The sequence below is a fragment of the Acanthochromis polyacanthus genome, chromosome 14 (assembly GCF_021347895.1).
Source record: "Acanthochromis polyacanthus isolate Apoly-LR-REF ecotype Palm Island chromosome 14, KAUST_Apoly_ChrSc, whole genome shotgun sequence".
Lineage (NCBI taxonomy): Eukaryota > Metazoa > Chordata > Actinopteri > Pomacentridae > Acanthochromis > Acanthochromis polyacanthus.
In genome coordinates this window covers 8,981,701-9,003,367 of record NC_067126.1, presented here as the reverse complement: position 1 = coordinate 9,003,367, position 21,667 = coordinate 8,981,701, and the positions used below count along the sequence as shown (strand labels likewise).

General features: G+C 36.1%; 1 protein-coding gene across 11 annotated transcripts in view; it reads left to right on the top strand.

The window, feature by feature from the left end:
• Positions 1–7,956: 7,956 nt before the first annotated feature.
• caska (calcium/calmodulin-dependent serine protein kinase a) overlaps positions 7,957–21,667 on the top strand; it is a 219,882-nt gene continuing 206,171 nt past the window's right edge. For 6 of the 11 annotated variants that reach the window (XM_051958414.1, XM_051958409.1, XM_051958413.1 and 3 more), the window contains exon 1: positions 7,957–8,775. In XM_051958414.1, coding sequence (XP_051814374.1) covers positions 8,717–8,775 — 59 coding nt within the window. In that variant the 5' untranslated portion in view covers positions 7,957–8,716. The remainder of the gene's footprint in view (positions 8,776–21,667) is intronic. The other 5 variants (XM_022193188.2, XM_051958415.1, XM_051958411.1 and 2 more) reach the window with 1 other exon arrangement.

Sequence of the window (21,667 nt, the reverse complement as noted above, 5' to 3'; positions counted from 1 at the left end):
TCAAAACAAACATGGCAACGGAAGACAACGATCATGTAGATGCTGCTATTGAGTCAGTTTTAGCTGAATCTCGTATCGCTTCTTTGAAGGAAGAACAACGAGAGGCGCTTTGCGCATTTCTGGATGGTAAAGATGTTTGTGCTTTTTTACCTACGGGTTTTGGTAAGAGTTTAATCTACCAGTTGGCTCCGCTCATTGTGAAGATCCCGCGATTGGCTAAAAACAAACCTGTCAGAGGCGGGACATACTGTTGCATTGTCCAATCCGTGCCTCTTTCCTCCAAACGGATTTACATGGAGCGGTCCCAGATTGATATTGTGGAGTACTATCAAGTACTACACAATTATTAACCTGGCTATTGCCAGGTTACAATCCTTGACTTCCCTCCACCTGCTACCTGTTGATTTTAGAATTGATTTTTTGATCACTTTTAAAGCTTGTCAGGGTCCAGACTGAGCTATTTAACACAAATCCTGGCCACATATGAGCCAGGATGCAGTATTAGATCCTCAGGGGGGAGTTGTGTTCGAAAGTCGTGGCTTAATTCTAAATGTGACTGCGCTTTAGCCATCAAGACGCTTTGACTTTGGAATGACCTGAGAAAAGAAGGCTGCAGAATCACTGGCCTCATTTAAATCACTTCATTTTCACAGACTTGATTTTATGCAATGTTTAATTCTCTTTAGATCTTATTTTATTTAACCCCTTAAGGCCCAAATTTATTTACAATTAAATAAAAAACATTTTTGTGTGTTTTTGCTGTCCATCTGATGCTAAAGTAAGTGGAGATGGTTAATTTATCACGACACGTAGAACACAGATATACAATAATAACACATATGTAATAATTAGGTCCCATTCTGACCGGTCCTATGAGAAACCAGTGCTTGCAAAAGGTTCCCAGGTACGTACTGAATATGCACAAACTGGCATTGGGGGAATGGATATGCTATCTCGGCTGCAGTCTGAATGAAAGCAGTATGATGCAAATTCGCGACAATGGGCGTCAAGGGTTTAAATAAAAATAAATAAAAAACTAAAAATATTTATGCATCTTTAAAACTCATTATTGTCTCCAACTTTTGCACTTTGTATTTATTTCTAATTACATTATTGATTAATTCCGTTGCTAAATTCTGTTTTACTCCTTTATTTTCCTTTTTTTTTCATTTTACTCTTGTTTTTCCAGCTCAACCTCTTGTCTTCTGTTATTCTTTCTCATTATCTCTTATCCCACATATCTTTATTTTTTTCCCTTTAGTATGTTTTTGGTGTTTAAATATTTTATTTGTAGTAACTGGTGCTGTTGACTTATTTATGTTGGAATTTGGTGTTTGCATGTTGCATCTTTTACCGTGTCTAACTCTATCGCTGATCTTTTCTTTCCTTTCTGTTTGACCTGACTGGCGTTCTGAGTAACCTCCTCGACTTCCCAGTTGACGCACTTTATAAACACTTTTCTAAAGATACTGCAGAAGTAGAAAGACATTTTTTCCCTCTAAAATTTAGTGGAGTGGAAGTGTAAAGGAATATAAAACGGAAAGCGCCTCAAAGATGTACTTGAATAGGCTGTCTAAGATTGAGGATACAGTCTCTTGTGACCCTTGTGAACTTTTCGCCTGCACGGCCCAGAAAAAGCATATTTCAGCCGTCATCCTGTCAAAAACGGGTTCTTGAGCAGCTTTCTAAACCCTGATTATGCCACTGGGATCATCTCAACTTGACCTTTTAACTTTGCTTTACAGGGAATTAATGAAACACACCAAGCTGCTTGACCTTTACAGACTTCAGCATGCTGGAGTTTAGCAATTCACTTATATTTAAGTATCACTTATAGTAAATGCTGGAGTATTTTGGCTGAGACAGACCTGCCAACACACACATTTAATGCGCTCGTTATGAGTCATTTGGAATAAAATGAACAGGATTTCCTTCTCCACACAAATACAGACATACACGCTAAAAAACATTTAAATTATATTAAGAAATGGTGGAATACAGCGTTCAATAACTGTAAAAATTGTAAAAAAAAATACCATCAAACATCTGTAAAAATGATCACATTGTCAGTGGGTTTAACTACTATAGAATGATGTCATTTTACATTCAGAAACTGTAAAAGAACAAATCATTATTTCTAAAAATACAGATTTTAGATATGGATTTTATTTACTGTTTTGGCTTGTTTTATTTTTAATTAATCAGTTATTTTACTGCCAACATATAAATAACTTTTCAGTGAATGTACTTAATTTGATCAAATATTTGACAAAACAGGGAAATAAGTGAATTTATTTATTATTTTACCATCCTCAACATACATAGCAGTTTTTAAAAGTCTTTAAAAACAGTAAACATGTCTAAAACAATTCTAAATTATATTGTAGTGGATTTAAATACAACTATAATTTGACAGTCACACATTATGAAAAAACTATTTACCATTTGTGAAAATACAGATTTGAATGTGGACATTATGCACAATTTTATACATCACATGTAAATTAACCCTTTCTTCTTTCTTTCTTTCTTTTTTTTACTGTGATTTTACTTTGATGTTATCTGAACTTTAACACTACAGGGAAAATCTGTAAAGTCAGTTCAAAATATGACAACTGTTTTCGAGTTGTTAATAACAATTATAATCTTAATTTATCTTTAAAATAATGGCAAATATCTGTAAAATTAAATTTTTTTTTGCTGCGATAAAAAGAGTGTAATTTTCCAGTCAAATCTTACTCTAAAACAAAATAAAACAACAAGTAAAGCACTCATTAGAGCATAGTACTCACTGTTCAGTCGTTGTATCATTTCTGATGGCTGAAAGTAACTTGTGCCGAGTAGGGCTGGACTAGAATATCTGAATATTCGGTTTAGAGCCAAATACTATTTTTTTGTCATTTAAGTTTTTATTGGTTTTTCTTTTCCAGTGAACAAAAAAAAAGCAAAACATGTAAGATAATAATAATAATACATCACCAAAAAACAAAAAAAAAAACCCAAAACAACAACAAACAATCCCCCACAATAACAGAAAGTGGCATTATGAACTTTAGAAATGAATGTCTAATAAACAGCAGTTTCAGTCGTCAGTTGCCTCAGGTTTGGGTCTACGAAGGCTCTTCCAAATCCACAGGATTAGTTAGATCCAAAAACTCGGATCTCAATCGGGTGGCGGGTGTTGATGGGACTCAGAAACACCCGCACAATTTAATCAACTGTTTCTTGTATTATTTCCGATGGATAAGTCCTTATAATTGTGCAGTGATCGATTTATTGCAGAATCGCAATCATGTGATCATCAGCAGGCAGCTGATGCAGTGTTCACTTGTTGTCATAGTTACAGTGACGCTGTGCCATTATCTCACAATGATATTTAACAAATCTGTGGATCCAGACTATAAGTAGCATCACTGCCAAAATCTAATCACTTGGTCCTTGTGTCATTTCTGACCTTCCCTGAAAATTTCATCCAAATTCATTAGTCCGTTTTTGAGTAATGTTGTTAACAGACGGACAGACAGACAGACAGATTCCGATCCTTACATAACTCACCAGGTTCCGTGGCAGAGTAACCACAATAAATGACCATTTATAAAAAATGCAGATGTTGGATTTTACTTGTTTCTATCTGTGATTTAATGAAACAGAGACAGTGTCTAAAACGAGAGTAAATCATTTCACACAATTACTGGTAAAATCCTTATTTTCTCCGGTGTACAGCATTTTTTCCAATGCACATCTCAACAGTTGCTCGTCCTGACTGTCTGTCCTTCTGCAGTTTGTTGTGTTTGTGTTTGTGCATCCACTGCAGCCCATAATAAACATGGAGGGAATCTTCCACACAGCGCTCCAGCTTTGACTGTGATTTCTGAATGGAGAAACGGGGCTGAGAACATCAGGTAAACACACAAACACACACACGGCTGCTGCCCCACCGGCTGAGTCTAGAAGGGTGTGTTGGTTAGAGATAAGATTTTCTCAGATGTCCTGATTTCTCTTATTCCTAAGCCAAATTGCCTCCTGCCTCATCACCTCACAACACTTCCTCGCTCGCACGACTCAACCTCACATGATCAGCAGGACTCAGACTCTTACAGAGGTTTCAGAATTATTTTTTTTTTCTGCTACATAAGCAACCATGCATCAAGGGAGGAGAACAACACCTAAAGTGACTGCTATGGGGCTTATTTAATTACATCGAATCCTCTTTGTTGAAAAACCATAAATAAAAGAACAAGCTCATCATCTTGGGTTTACAAACTCTGCTTAATTATTCACATGGCGGTAATTAGGCAATCGGCTGGCAACGTATTGAACCCACCAGAGCCTATAAAATATGAATAGACAGCACTTGTTTGTATGTTGTGCCTACATGTCTACATTGCCTCTGTGTTAGGTCTTTAGTGGTGCATTTTTTGTGAAAAAGGTTTCATTTTCACAGTAAAATCTGCATTACCTTACAACCATGAGAACGGCAAAGACAGAGGATGAAAGTGCTGATATTTATGCTTATATTTATCCATCCATCCATTTTCTACACTGTAAAAAATTATATTTTCTACGGTGTTAACTATATTTTATTCTTCGTACAGATACAGACATGCATAATAAAAAAACAACAATAATAAAAAAATTAAAAATCTCGAAAATAAATGGTAAAAATTTGGCAGTAAAAGCACCAGAAAAAAACCCATTAAAAATAGTGGAATATTTAGTGTACACTAACTTTAAAAAATATCCTGGCAAACATCTGTAGAATAATTAGATTTTACATGATTTTATCTGTAATTTAACAAAGAAACTAGAAAAATTATAAAATAAGTTTATATTTTAAATTATTATTATTTTTTTTTACAATTTTAACATTTTTTACACCACTTTTGATTATTTATTTATTTTTATTTAAATGTTAAACCTTAAAAACAAAAGGCCATAGCTGTGAATAATGTCCACATCAAAAATCAGTATTTTCATAAATGCTAATTTTTTCTTCGATCAAAATTGTTGCATATTATATATTTATTTTATACCAAAGTTTGATCTTATAACTTGCATTCCTCGTTTGGTTCTTATTTAGTATTTTTTTTTGTTCTTTAGTGTTTTTTAATATTTATTTTCTTTTGCAAACTGATTGCTTTGCACCTATTTTATTGTTGCTTTATTAATATGTACAACACTTTGGTCAGCTCTGGCTGTTTTTAAATGTATTCTGTAAATAAACTGCACTGGATTTTGATATTTTACACATTTCTTGGCTAAATTACAGATAATATCTAGCAAAATCAATCAGTTTACATGTTCACTGTAAAAAAAACTTAACTAAAAGAAAACCACTCAAAACAAACAATTGGTGATTTTGTTATCTTTTTTACTGTATTTAAATCAGCTAAAAAATGTTTTAAAAATGTAACAGGCATTTATTATAATAATATATATTTAATATTAGAATTTAGGTGCTAATTTACTCGATTATGTCTTTCTGTCTGAATGATAACACATAACGGTACATTCAAAGGATCTTTCTGATGAGTATCTCCATTTCAGTAGCACTGACATGCACTAAACTTTCCACTGTTTTCCTCATATGTTCTGAATGTTTTTGCTGAGCAGTTTGTTGTTTTATTTGGGGAAAAAAGATTTTTTTGTTGCAGTTGACTGGGATATCCAAAATCTTCTCTGTGAAAACCTTTGACTCCAAATGTTAACAAATGAAAGAAGAATTTTAAAGCTGTCATTATCTAATATAGAATCTATTGTCATCTGCACGGGTACATTACAGTACAAGTACATGGTGAGCTTTGTAAATAAAAAAGGTAAAGAATAAAAGTAAGTGCAGCAGCCAAAGAGAAGCTATATAAAATATACTTTGTAATTATAATTTTTTAATGGAACTCTGGGAATTTTTAGATATATAAAACAACTTATTTGCATGTTTAAACACAGATTTAAAAAAAACTATAACAAATGGTATTACTTTGTGCATTAAGTTTTTGCTTTATTTTAAATGTATTTACTTATTTTAAAAAGAAATAATTGCATTCTGATACATATTAGTTAAAATATGAAGCATTAAGCATTCTAATCATTTTTTTTTAAATACAAAAATCAAGAGTATATTTTTGGACACTTTTCCTTGCTTCTACTTTTTCCCTATTTTTGTCATTTTGCATTTACAAATTGAAAAGTTATTCTTTATTAAAATACATATTTTTGATGTGGACATTATGTACAGATTTGGCCTGTTTTTCCCCCAGTAAACATGTAAATGAATATTATATTTCCCATTTTTAATCCTTAATATACATAATTGTGCTTCTAAATAACAGAAAAATCTGCAAAAAATAATTATATCTTTATTGTTTTCAAATACTTCAACACAGTATTATTATTATTATTATTATTATTATTATTATTATTTTGACACATTATGAAAGAACAGATTACTATTTGTAAAAATGCAGATTCTGATGAGGATGTAGAATTTTTTTGCTCCATTGTCAACATGCATCACAAGTATTTTTTTATTCCTTCATAAAAATATTTTTTTTCTTTCAAGTATTTGTAAAATACTGATATTTTTGCTGATTTAAATATAGTCAGCAGTGCAATTTTCCAGTCAAATGTTGTAAAGAATACAAATGAAATGAAAAATTCATTTTAAAAATTTTCACTAGTTTCTATCTATAATTTAACAAAACAGGGAAAATTTGCAAAGTAAATAAAAATTATTGTACTATTTTTACTCCTTAAAGGCATTGTGGAGGATGTTTTTTTGTTTAATTTGTCTGATTCACATAAAATGAATATACTGACCTTTAGTGGACTTGTATGTATGGTTTCTAAAAGAATAAAATAAATAAATAAATAACTGTGGACACGGCAGGACCTGAAAAACATCAGCCAATCAAAGCGCTCGGACCGAGGCGTTTGGTTTGCTCCCTTTCCTGTCAATCAAAAATCTTCTGGCTCAGGCCTAGTTACGTAGATTACGTACGCCTTGGACTTACGTGTTTTGTGTATGTGTTGCTTTGGTATAGCTTCGTAGTTAGCTGGCGACTTGTTTTGCTCATCTTTTTTACATAATGGCAGATAAAGATCCAGGGGGACCCAGCCGTAAAAGAAAGGCATTTTTTGAGGTCAGAGAAAATAAAAGACAACTGGATCACGAGAATGCAAAAACAAAAGTGATTATTGGCGAGTCATTTGGGTGATGGCGTCAGCTCAAGCAACAAATGGACCTAAAGACAGATGCCGTGGTTGCTAAATTCCTTCTGGACAGGTAAAATGTATTATTGTATTATACTGCAGCTGTAGGCAACTTCACGAGTCCTACACAAGTTTCTGGAGGGGGGCGTTTCTTCGTAAATGTTAAGAGGGGGGAGATTAGAGGGGGGTGAGGGAGCGGTTGTAAGTGCGCATGCACATACTACGTTCAAAGTCGTAGGAAATAAAATCTCTAATGCCTTTAATATACACAATTTTTCTTTGAAACAATAGTAAATATCTGTCAAACAATTCTATTTTTGTTGATTTAAATATGGTAAATAATGGGGAATCTTCCAATTCAAATCTTCAAATGTAAAGAATACAAAATGACCAGTTATAAAACAAATAAAGATTTTTATATTTTATTAGTTTATACCTATAATGTAACAAACAGAGAAAATCTGCATTGTAAAAATTACATTTGTAGCAACTTTTAAGAATAGAAACAACAAGAAAGATAACTTTAAAACAAAGTAACATTTCTGGACAGTATTCCTCGCTTCTACTTTTTCCCTATTTGTTGAAAAAGTCCGAAGGAAACTGCGGTTTTACAGAAACATTTGTGGCGCCGCCTCTCCGCCATATTGGCTCAAAGCCTACGAGCCTCAATGGGGAAGCCTGGCCACCAACTCGGCGCCAAAATGGAGGACAGCGGGGCAGTTTCATAACCTTCGTGTGGGCGGAGCTTGGTTTTCTGGAAGCTCCGCGGAGCCGAGCGTCCGTCCGGGCATACACGGGTGAAGGGAAGGTAAACCGACGGCTGGAAAGTGCCGCCGAGCCGCGGGGGGAAGAGCTTCAGCGCCAGAACCCGACACTTACCGAGGGGGAAGTCGGTGTGTTTGTGTGCGTGCGTGTGCGTAAATCCCCCCTCCTACTCTGAAAACAAAGTGTCACCGGCGACTGTTAGGGATGTGAAGAGCACCGGAACCCACCTGGAGCAGCGCTGTAACCCGAAGCCCGATGCACAGCTCCGTCCGCCGGGTCCGCTTGGGCTTTTCACGCGCCGTGAGCTCACCGAACGTCCTCACCGGTGTGTTAGCGGAGGAGACACACGGAGTAGTTTGCCATAATGTTTGACAACCAGGTCGCTTTTTGATTTCATACCGGGAAGCTTTTTTTCTTTCTTTTTTTCTTTTTCTGTGGAAAGGCGGGGCCGAACCGGTGGACACCCAAACTGGATTACCGAGCTCTCCGTGCGCCGATTCACCCACAGCGACGCAGCGCTTTTTGGGGGGTCGACGGAGGAGGCAACAGCCGGGATTTAGCAGCGTTTCTTCACAACTCTTCCCCTGCCTGCCGCTCACGTCGGGTGCGAGCAGTTGTTCGTCTCAGTGGCCTCCCCTCTCCTTCCCCGTTCAGGAACATATAACCAGCTTTGGGACGCGTATTTTGATTTATTTCTATTCTTTTGGAGGGGGGATAATTCCTCCCCAGCCGGGGTCGGACTATGGCGGACGACGACATTCTCTTTGAAGATGTGTACGAGCTCTGCGAGGTCATTGGCAAGTAAGTGCTGGTGTGATTTCTCTGCTTTATTTGAACACACACACTAAAAGCAGCAAAGTAATTCAATCTCCAGTGACCTTCCACCCCTCAGCAGCATTATAAGAATCTATACAGGCCTTTCCCAAAACACTTCATGCCACTGAATGTGTGTTCTGCCTGCATATGCACAAGAAGCCAAGTTTTACTGCCTCATTCCAGATAAGCCTCCTGGTGAGTGCCACCATGCATGCATCCAAACACTACCTGGTGTGATCCTGTGGGCTTTGACCCAGTGGCAGTTGGCAACTTGCTGCAGAGATTAAAGGGCAGGGCGCAGAAAACCCATCATGAGTCATGCTCTCCTGCACATCTGTTCATCGTTAGTGACTGAAATCCGGCGCTACTTGGAGCAATATTCACTGCTGGATGTAAAATGATAGGCAGTGGGGGTGTTTGTAAACTATTTTTTGCACAGAAATGTCCCAGCATTTCACCCAGGCTGCATGGAAACTACCAAGTGTGCATAGCATCCTCTACAGCTGCAATATGAACAGCTGTAAAATATACTAATGTGCATGAAGAGCTAGCAAGTATTTAATTAGTTAGGTGGTTTAAGCGATGGTTGTAAGGAAGGAAAGTACAAATTCTCAAGTTCTACCTTCAGAAATGATTATTTTCTTCTCCTGCAATAAGAGGAAACAGGTATTGGGCTGATCGTGTAGTTTGATGTTTTCAACAGAAGAAAGTCCAAATCGTCCAACTCCGGCTTCCTAAATGTGAATATTTACTAGTTTCTTTCCTAGTCCTACAAGAAGAACAAGCAAAGTTTGAGATAAATGGATGGTTTGAGTGAAGGTTTAAGAAATAGAAGTATAAATTGTCCAGTTCCAGCTTCTAAAATGAACATTTTCTACTTTATTTTCTCCTCCTGCAATATGAGGAAACAAGCATTGGGCTAATCGTATGGTCTGAATGATGTAAGTATTATTTTGTTTGAGCAATGTTTTTCAGCAAAAAAGTCAAAATTTTCTAATGTGGGTTTCAAAAATGTGAATATTTACTAGTTTCTTTCCTAGTCCTGCCATAAGAACCAGCAAGAAATGAGTTAAATGGGTGGTTTAAGGGATGTTTCTAAGAAAAAAGGTAGAAATTCTTAAGTTCCAGCTTCAAAGATGATTATTTTCTAGTTTATTTTCTCCTCTTGGGATAAGAACAAACAAGTATTTTGAGTTAATTGTGTGGTTTGAGTTTTTTTTTTTTTTATATAGAAAAAATGTCAATATTTTCTAGTTTCTTCCCTCTTTTCCTATATTAGGGATAAGGAAATGTTGTGTTAATCATGCAGTTTAAGTGAAGTCTTCAACAAAAAATGTCTGAATTCTCCAATTCCAGCTTCAAAAAAGTGATTTTTCTTTGAGTTTCTTTCCTCTTCCTGCTTTTAGACTGAGCAAATATTGGATTAGTCATGTGGTTTGAGTAATGTTCTCAGAAAAAATAAGTCTGAATACTCCAATTCTGGCTTCAAAAATGTGAATATTTCCCATTTTCCCACCCCCTTCTTTAAGAACTAGTGAGTATCGGATGAATCATGTGATTTGAGTGTAGTTTTTAAGAAAAAAAAAAGTGTAAAATCTTTAATTCCAGCTTCTAAAATGTGAACATTTCTCCCCCTATGTGACAGCAAGCTAAATATCTGCCATTGTCGTTCTTTGAGTTGGGATTTATGGTGAGTAAATAATGCTTACAACCTCATGAAACAGAGTGTAAAATCTGCTCAGAATGATGGTTTCTGCTGCTGAATGTGCAGTGGTTGCTACAATTACCCCTCCTTGTGTAATCCTGTGTTGGATATCCGGGCAGCAACAAAAGCTCTGGCATATCATTAACATTTATCCATATAATTATAATCTGTGACAGTGTGGGAATGTAGCTGCCACAGTGATGACTAACAACCAGGACTAGTTAGAGAACGGCAGCGGGATCAGCTGTTCTTTCCCCTTTATTCTCTACACACCACACCTGGGACTTTCCACCTTGATATCGCGCAGCTTTCGCAAAGAAACCGAGGAGAGGCGGTAAACGCTGGGGGGGGGGGACTTTTGTTTTGACGTTGGGCTGAGACAGTTGAGTGAGTGGTGAGAATGTGTTTGCTCTGAATAAGCGACTGTGTCATCCAAACTGCTGGTCTTTGAGTGAAGCACTTCATTGGGCGCACAAACAGAAGCTCCGTGTGAATCAGGAGCTTGGCAGGCCTGACAGACACAGTCAGTCAGTCATAGCAGGCTGACTGGTTGTGGGACTTCTCGTGTGTCACAGAGATGGTTGACTGTCTGACAGCGTGATAAGACCTGTACATGTTTAGGCAAGCCTGAAAACACCAAGTGCTCGTTTCATCCCACACACTCAGAAGCAAATTCTCTCACTGAAACACTCACAAGACTCAAAGAAATCCCTCTGCTCTCATGTTTAATGTAAAAAACCATCGAATAATAATCACCGTTTGTTGAGACAGGCGCTCTGAGTTTTCTGAATCGACTCCTTTGCTCATTGTGTCGGACGGAGTGTCAGTGATTTACAGTTTGCAGAAGCAGAGAGCAGCCTTTTATCAGCCGACCTGCTGTTCGCTGCGTGGAGAGCTGCTGCCGCCACAGCTTCTCCTCAAGGCTCCGCTGAAGCACCAATTGTAGGCCTGTGATCCTCAAAGAGACTGGGCTGACCGGAGGAAAGCCCAAACAAACGGCAGCACCGCAGTCAGGGAAAGGCACCGCGGTGAAATCCAGACACTCTGGATGCTGCACGAGCATGAATGTGTGACTTCTGCTGGATTAGATTCCTCTTCCATACCCTGTAGTCATCTGGTTTTGCAATAATACTATGGAATGGAATCGCAAGAATGCTGTAAAAAAAATTCCTGTGAGGACAAAAGAATCCTATAATGTTCACAAACTAAAAAAACTGCAGACAAAAATAGCAAATATCTGTAAAATACTGTTATTTTTAGTCGATTTGAATGCCGTAAAACAGTGTAATGTTACAGTCATGCATTGCAAAAGAACACATTATTATTTGTAAAAATACACGTGTTTGATATAACATTTATTTACAGTTTTGGCCTTTTTTTTGTCTTTTTTTTAACTTTTCAAACAACATGTAAATGAATCCTTTCTCAGATAGTATCTGTAATTTCACAAAACAGGAAGCATAAAATCCCTTTTTTGGTTTTTGCTATTTAACAATCCAAACAGTTAAAATAACTGCAAATATCTGTAAAGTAATGCTTTTAGTGGATCTGAATAGTCATGCATTGGAAAAAAAAGGACATTATTGTTATTTTTTAAAAAAACAAACATGTTTGATTTAAAATTAGTTTACATTTTTGGCTTGTTATTTTTAAACATGTCATTTAATACTTTCTCAGGTAGTATCTATAATTCCACAAAACATTGAACATCTGTAACATCACAAACAGTCAAACAATTATTTACTCTTTAACAGTCCAAACAGTAAACAAAAGGAAAAACCCCTGCAAATATCTGTAAAATAATGCTATTTTTAGTGGATTTGAATACAGTAAAACTATGTAATTTTACAGTCATGCATTGTAAAAGTACACATTATTATTTGTAAAAAATATGTGTTTGATGTAAAAGTTATTTGCAGTTTGGACTGTTTTTTTATTTGCAGTCGACATATAAATTAATACTTTCTCAGATCGTATGTGTAATTTAACAAAACAGGGAGCATCCATAAAATAGACATACATTTTTCTATCAAATAATGCAAGTATCTTTAAAATAAGAAGATGAAGACGGCAGTGAGAGTGCCAGAAAAATATGATAAAATGTGGACTTCTGTAACTTTTAACAACTGTAAAAAACAAACGTAAAAATACTGCCAAATATCTGTAAAATAATGCTATTTTGATTTGAATATTGTTTAAAAAAAGAAGAATTTTTACAGTCACACATTGTAAAAGAACACATTACTTTTTTTATGAGGAGATTATTCACAATTTTTGTTTTTTAAAGTTGCAATCAACACATAAATCAATATTTTCTCTGTGATTTTAGTATGTATTATCTGTAATTTAACCAAACAAGGATAATGTATAAGTTTTCCCAAAAAATTACAATTTAAAAATCCTTAACATACATTTTTTTCTTTTAAATAATACAAATATCTTTAAAATAGATCTTTAAAAACCCTGAAGATGGCAGTCGGGATGCCAGGAAAATATGTAAAAAGTGGTGGACGACTGTAATTCCAAAAACTGAGAAAACAGTTGTGAGAATACTGCCAAATATCTGTAAAATAGTGATTTTTTTCTGATTTAAATGCAGTAAAAACTGTGTAATTTTCCACTCAAATGTTGTAAAATCATTTGTTAAAAATACAGTTATTATTTACAGTTTTTTCTTTAATGGGTAACATATGAGCTGAGCCTGACTGATAAGAAAAAACTTTTATTAGTAACTAGAAAAATGTTTAATGGGGAGTTTGATCATTTCTCTGTTTTACCCAAATAAAAAAACTTGGTTGCAGAAACAAATTTCAAGCATGCACATCAACAGAATATTCTATGTTTTCACTGAATTAACTCTCCACTTCAGTGCAGGTATCCCAAGGCCTGCTGGTCTGTGCTGCTGGACCACTCATAGCGGCCATATTTGCTTGCGAACTTCAGCGCGGTGCTTCGTCTTAGTCTCCCTCTGGGTTTTGCTTGCTTTCATTAATTTCTGTGTATCAAGCCGTTGCATGTTTACATTTGTTATTTTAGTTGAAAGTCCTCGTTAATACAGTGGACGGTGAGACTTTAGTAGGGCTCCGTTGTCCGGCTGGATTGCAAGTTTGTATCTGTGCAATATTACACTTGTGACATCTCTGTTTCAACTTGTGTTTTGCGTCCAGCTCTGGAATCACATCTTACAAATGAAGCGGAAAACAACTATATCATGCTTTTGAAACCCCGTTGGTTAACTGTTATTATTATCCCCCGCCTCCACAAAGTGGAAAAGGAGGATATAGGTTTGGCCTCCGTCCATCCGTCCGTGCTTCCGTGCGTCCGAGATGAAGGGAACAGCTTTTCTCGGAAACTATTACAGCTAGGATTACGAAATTTAGTGTGTAGCTTCACACCATGGACACCTTGATCAAGTTCGAAAATGAGACCTGTGCGATAATATTTAACAGAGTTATGGCCCTTGATCACTATTTTGGATATAGACTCATAGACATCACATGTGGCGGGGGATATTGATGACCATGTCGTCTTGTTTCTTCCATGGGATGAAAACGTATCTCAACGATCATCCTGGTGGCCCTACATGCAGGTTTTGCTTAATTTTTTGTGTATCAAGGAGTTATGTGTGTAAATGTATCTGTGCTTTGTCAGTAATTTTTTAAACTAAACAAACCAGTACTCCATTTCCTAAACAAACACGTCTACTTTAGTTTTGAGAACACGATTTTGTTTGTTAGATAATCATCTGTGGATTATCAGCGCAAAAGACAACTAAATCGGGGAAATAAGCCAAAAAATAACCACTAAAAGTAACGTTCTATACATACAGTTGGAACATTTTGTATTCTGTTTTAACATTATAACCGGAACACCTCAGGTTGCACACAGGTTCCAAAACAAACCTCTTTTCTGTCGGCCTTCGTTAAAAACAGCTCTGTAAAATGTTCAATCTGAGATGAATGATTTTATCGTGATTAAACATTCCCAGCTGCATGGCCCAGCCCTCGTTAGACCCCTGTGGTGGCAGACACTAAATATAGGTCATTGTGAATTGTGCTTGGAAGGCAGTGTTGTGATCGCTGCTCTGTATTTATGTAGGTGTGCTGCTCCTTATGGAAAACAGAAATCTGCTCGTGCACATGCATCATTTGAATACGCTCTTATTTTTAAAGCAGTGACCTCGGACAAAAGCCTGTCCGTCACCCACGCCGGCCTCACTGAGCTGTGTACATCTGTCTTGTCGCTGTCAGATTGATCCCGCCTGCTGCGAAGCCACATCCCGAGGCGCCAAAACAAGAGGACGGAGGGGGGAGCGACGGTGGGCGAAAGTAAATAGAGATGTTTGGAGTGGAGTGGCTTTGGGATGGAGGCTGGAGATGGGATGAGTGAGGGAGCAGGAGAGGTCGAGGGCTCGGTGGAAGGAAACAGTCCATTAGTTTGACTCACACATTAAGAGACAAGCCGTGCCTCCGGGCCACGCTCTTTTCTAGTTCGTCCTCGGAAAAACAAAAAACAAAAAAGGAAAGAAGTTGTGCGTGCGTGCCCGTGTTTCTCACAGCAGGGGAAGCAGCGCAGCGCTACACGTAGAGAAGCACACTGCAAGGAAGATGTTTGCTTTTGTTTTCACGGTCCTCGCAGCTCCAAACAGCACCCGAGTTAATACGTGATGATAGGGCTGCACGATACTGGAGGAAACTGACGTCGCTGTGTTTTGTTTGTGTGTGATATGGAAAAGCCGCTTAGTGCTGTTAAATTGTAGACAATAACTATCAAAATCACAAGGAAGCAATGGTTAATTTACATGTTTAGTGTTAAAAATGTCTGCAAATATGTCCCAATTAAAAAAAAACTGAATTGTTACAAATAGTATTTACTTCTGCTACAAAATTACACAATATTTTTTTACTCTATTGAGATCAGCAAAAATATTATTTAACAGGTATTTTCTGTTGTTTGAGAGAAAAATTGTGTATATAAAAGATTGAGAAATGGTAAATAGTCTGTAAAGCTTTATGTTAAAGATTTTTCTCAGTTTGTTTATAATATAGGTGTTATCCAGTAACACAGAAAAATAGTGCTGCTATAATCCATGTCGACTGTTAAAATAAGAGCGAAACTGTAAATATGTCCACATCAATAGTCTGTATTTTTACAGATTTTTTTTACTGTATTTAAATCAGCAAAAATATTATTATAAAGGTATTTTCTAATTAAAAATATTTTTCCCTCTTTTGTTAAATTATAGATACTAATCAGTAAAATCACAGAAAGATAGTGTTACTATTTTGCATGTTGACTGCTAAAATAAGTGCAAAGCTCTAAATGTGTCCACATCAAAAATCTGTATTATTTACAAATAGTCATTTTTTCTATTACAAAATGACACCTTTTTTCTTTTTTACTTTATTTAAATCAGTAAAAATATTATCATACAGATATTTTTTGTTGTTTTTGATTTTTCTCCGCTTTGTTAAATTATAGATAATGCTTAGTAAAATCACAAAAAGTACTATTATTATAACACGTGTGGACTGTTAAAATCAGGACAAAACTATAAATAATGATCACATCCAAACTCTAGTTTTAAACATTATTTGTTCTTTTACATGTGATTGTAAAATTCAGCTGTATTTAAATCAGCTAAGATATGATTTTAGAGACATTTGCTCTTATTTTTTGTATTTTAAAACAGTTTTTGAAGGTCAGAATATTGCACAGTTAGCTGTAAAAAAAATAAACTAAAAAAAACTGGCTACAACTGTAAACGCTATCCACATCAGAAATGTGTATTTTCACAAAAGGTAATTTGTTCTTTCACAACATTTAACTGGAAAATTACATGTTTTTTAAACTTAGTCTAAATATGCAAAATATACATGTGTATATATATATATATATATATATATATATATATATTCTGTTTTTGCTTTGTTAAATTATAGATAATATCTAGTAAAATCACAGAAATAAAGTATTCATTTACAAATTGACTGAAAAAAACAAACACAAAAAACCCCCAAACCGAAATGGAAGAATTTCCACATAATAAAATGAATTACAACCTATCAAAATACTCATTTTTAGACAGTGTGTCACCATGAACAACATGATCACACATTATATCCAAATATCTGAATGACAAACATTGTGATTTATTTTCAATACAAATTTCATTTTCACCTTTTTCTACAAAGCAGAACTGGCTCGTCTTACTTTGTCACCCATAAACCATGGAGATGCAGCTGGAGGAAGTTTGTAAAGCGGAAACAAACACTTCAGCCAATGTAGGTTTAAAAAACGTGCTGTTTCAGCTCAATATTTGCCATGTAAATGAGAAATATGACCAAGAATTAACAACCAATAACTTGTGCTGCCTCGTGTAGCTGACAGTTTGTTTTTTACTTATCATCCTTTTTGCAGCTGAAATAATACAATGCAACTGCTAGTTTGTTACTTTTGCTACCAAATCTTCATTTGTAGTGTTTCTCCCTCTTCTTTGATCATTTTGCAGTGCACGTTTTAAAAGAAAGCTCCAAGAAGCCTTAAATTGGAGTAAATTACGCCAGACATACTTCAAAACCAGATTTTGTTCGAAAAGGGTGTAGGAAGAAGTAAAAACAACTTATCTAGTCCCAACCCTTATTCCTTATCACAATGTATCACTAGATTCACCCTGAAACACTGTTCAGGTCATAGCCGGTCATTTAATTTACAACAGAAACAGCAGCGAAATCAAAAGAATAACAGCGTAAAATGCAAAATTTAAAACAAAAACAAAAATAACATCACAGGATACACAACTCCCCTGATGTTACTGATTTTACATTTGTTTTCTATTCTTTTTCTATTCTGTATCTGTTTAATATTCCCGTTTTAAAGATGTATTTTAACCTACCTATTGTTTTACATAATTTCAGTTCATCACTGCAGCTGTTCCATAGTGTAACTCCTTTTACTGAGACACAGTGAAGTTTCATATTGGTTCTGACTGGTTGTTTTTTGAACATAAAAATTCCTCTGAGATGATGTTTGCCTTCTGTCAGTTGAAAAAACCTTTGGATACTATTTGGTAACTGCTGATTTTTAACTTTATACATAACTTGAATTGTTTTATAATTAACCAGATCCTTACATTTTAATGTATTAAATTTGATGAAGAGTTGATTTGTTGGTTCTCTGTAGGTGGATTTGTTCATAATTCTTATTGCTCTTTTCTGTAGGATAAATACAGACTGTGTATTTGTTTTGTATGTGTTCCCCCAAACCTCCACACAGTAATTCATGTACAGGAGTATGAAGGAGCAGTACAAAATGTATAATGAAGATTTATTAAGGAAATATTTGACTTTATGTAAAATTGCCACTGACTTTGCTGTTTTTCCTTTGGTGTAGTTAATGTGTGATTTCCAGCTCAGTTTTCATCTATTATAACACCAAGAAATTTGATTTCAGATACTCTTTCTATCTCTGCATCATTTTGTGAGTTTTTTGGTTGAGCAGATTGGACGGTTTCCAAATACTATAAATTTTGTTTTGGCTAAATTTAATGTTAGTTATTTGAGTCAAACCAGCTCTTCATTTTTTTTTTTTTAGCTCATCACCTACTTTATCAAAAGTTTTCCAAATTGTCCCCACAACAGAACAAATTAGTGTCATCAGCAAATAGTATACATTTTAATGAACCAGAGACTTCACAGATATTATTGATATATAAAATAAACAACAATGATCCCAATACTGAGCCCTGAGGAACCCCACACTTTACTCTTAGAAGTTGTGATTTTGCCGAGCCTATTTGTATATACTGATTACTGTTATTCAAATAACTAATAATCCATGCCAGTGCTAGTCCTCGTATCCCATATTTCTGCAGTTTTATTATTAATAGGTTGTGATCAACCGTGTCAAAAGCTTTTTTTTTTAAAATCTAAGAACACTCCCACTGCATATTTCTGTTTTTCTACAGCAGTTATCTCTTCCACGAATTCCATGAGTGCCATTGAGGTAGTCTTTCACTTGCTAAGTAATGGAAAATGAGAACGGCGCACGTTTTCTTTTATATCAAGCAACAGAAAGCAGCGTGATGTGCTGGAGTTAACTTGCTTTTCTTCACTTTGCGTGGTGCTCCACTACTTGACGACAATAGAACATTTCGTTGCATTTGATCAGAGCTGCAGAGAAAGCCGTGCTTCGGTTGCAGCTGTGATGTCGTGGCTCCACAGTGCCGTCCACGCTGTGTGAACAACGCCGATGCTACAGTCACAGGCCATTGAGAGTTTGTGTAGCGAGGCGTAGCGTCTGTGTTCGTCTGCTGACATCTCCTCTGTTAATGAAGCCAGAAACGGGAGTTAATATTTCGCAGCTGAGTGGATCAATGGCCGCCTTGTCCTGACTATTTGGACTTGCTGCGGCTTTAACGCTGGATATTGTCCTGGAACATACATCATCGTGGAGCCGGCCTGCTCCAGTGTGAATAAAATGAATTACCCTCCATTTGCATACCTCGTGACCTGGGAGGACACTCGGGGGTGCTGTGCAAAGCCTGAATGTCATTATAACTCTCAGCCCAAGGAGGTGTGTGCCAATGTGAGCGTATGCGGTGCCAGTAGCTGGAAATGTGCGGTCCAGTGTGTCGCTTTTTTTCCACAAGGTGACGAGGAGTATAAGCCCGAGGGCGAGCTCCATCTCCTGTGCTCGTGTCCCATTCACCTCCCATAGTGAACTGACATCACCCAGTAATCCACAGGGAGTGAAGCACCTGCTTGTTCTGCCTCTTTCAGCTTTCTGTGGAGGAAGTGGTGGTAATAACGAGGAAGGTTTGTGAGTGTGCGACTCCCTTTCACTCATGAAGGTGCCAGTGTAGTTACTGAACCCTCCTGTTGTCCTCATTTATGGGCACCAAAAAATATTGTTTCCTTGTCTGAAAAAATACAAAAATCCAGCAAAAAAATTCTCCAAATTTCTGAAAATTTGCAAAAACCTTCAGGAAGAAAATTCCAATAATTCCTTTAAAGTTTCCCTTAAAAGTTTTTTTTTAAATCCCTATTTTTTTTTAAATATTTTCAAAAAATGAGTAAAAAATCTTCCAAAAAAATCCTAAAAATATTTAAAGTGTACATATATCTCAGTAAAGCTTCTAATATTTTCTTTAAGAACATTCACATAAAAATCAACCAAAATCCAGCGAATTTTGCTTGATTTTGGTTGATATTTTTTGTGAATGTTCTCAAAAAACATTTTTAACATTTCTTTTTTTCCACGAAAAAATGTTCAAAGGTTTCCCAAAAATGTTGAAAATGTCAACATCAGAAGTTTCACTGTGAAAATATAAATTTTTTTTCCCACATTTTCAAACTTTAAAACGGATTAATTTTGACCCGCAGGACGACACGAGGGTTCAATATTCTAAAGATCAACTTGCAGGTTGATGGCTCCTGTCAACTAACCCGAAGTCGAGCTGTTTCACACAGTTTTACTCACTGTGGGCTCATTTTTCACTACAATATAAAGTCCTGCACCTCTATGGAAACAGCACAACCATAGCCAGAAGTAGAGAGAACTCAGAAATGTCTCCTGTGCAGTAGGATGTAGTTATAATGCCATTAATCATAAAAACAAAAGGACGAAAGTTGGATTTATGTCACAAAAATGGTAAAATCCTGGAATCTGTATGTATGCTTTTTTTGTTTGAAGTGCAGATGTTATGAATACTGGAAAAAGATACTCTAGAAAGGCGATTTGACAGGACCTTATTATATTTTTAAAACCTCCAAACTAATTGTTCACCTGACTCTGACAGATGTTTCGCCATGCTGAATGTATCTTCCAACAACTTGCTCCTCTGTACATCATTTTTGAGCCATGCTGCATTCATTTTATTGATCAAGTGTGTTTTATTTTCCTCTCAGTCTCTCTCACCTGTTTCCATACCTGCCTCTTCTCTCCTCTGTATAAAAACTGTAGTTCAGCTGAATAGTTAAATTCATTTGATTATTGATTACACAAAAATGTGAAACTTTAAGTGTGTTCCTACTTAGATTTTTAATTTGTTTTGATTCTTTTCTCCTTTGTGCTCTGTAAAAGACAAAACACAGCTTGCAGTTCAAACCCAGTCTAGTGGAATTGTTCCTGAGTTTTGGTGCAAACTATTTACGTTATTTTGTTCAGTCAAGAAAATTAGTTGTCACTTTTTTTGCCTTAGATTTTGTTAATTTTCCCAAAAGAACCACACAGACTTCAAGTACTATTAGAGAGTAGAAAATCCATTGAGTCTCAATGTTTTTTTAGTTTTGGTTAATAGTGTAATTTTGTTTGATTTTTAAAAAAAAAGATAACATACCTCTCAAAACAAATTGGTGGTTCAGAGGTTTAGGAGCATCCTTTTCATCTGAATTCAGGAAAAACAAATCCAACAGAACAGTTAAAACCATAAAAAAAGATTTCTAGAAAAACATACATAGAGATAAAAATATACATAAAGAAAGACACAGTTAGAATAAATAGTTTTGACCAGATGTTTGTCTTTTAAAACCAAAAAAATCATGCTTTCTGTAATCAAATGATCATTTGCAATAAATACTACATGTACATATTGTCATAAATTCAACCTACAAGCTGCTCTTTGAAGGCTCTGTGAAGGTTTTGTGGATTCCTGTGTATACTTAAGTGTTTGCACATGTTTGTCCTTAATTAAACGTGTGAAACGGTGACCTATATCAGGACATGCAGCTCCGCCACAGCAGCCAAGTCTCTCTGAGAGCCGGCCTTGGGGCTCGTGTTGTTAATGGTAGCGATCGTGGCTAGTTGCTCCGAGCTAGCGCTGAGTATGACTGGTGGCTGATGAATGGGCTGGAGGTATTCTGTTAATACTCCACCCTGGTCGTGGCACCGCCAAACCCGTGGGCTGTGGGTCAGTAGGCTAAACTCTGCTTTGTGTGCATGGTGAGGCATAAGTATGTTTTAAAAGGCAGCGCTGAATTTAGTGCTAGCTGGTTCACTGGAGAGACTCCTGGCCTAGAAAAAAAAATCTAACTGTGGGTCAGTTTTAATAATAGCATCTGCCAAGCAGCGGTGTTTTCTGTGCTGTTGTCCCTTTGCAGTGTCTGATGAGATGACCCAGGATGCTCCTTCTCTAAGTTCTGCTTAGTTCCACTCTAATAAATCCATTTTAAT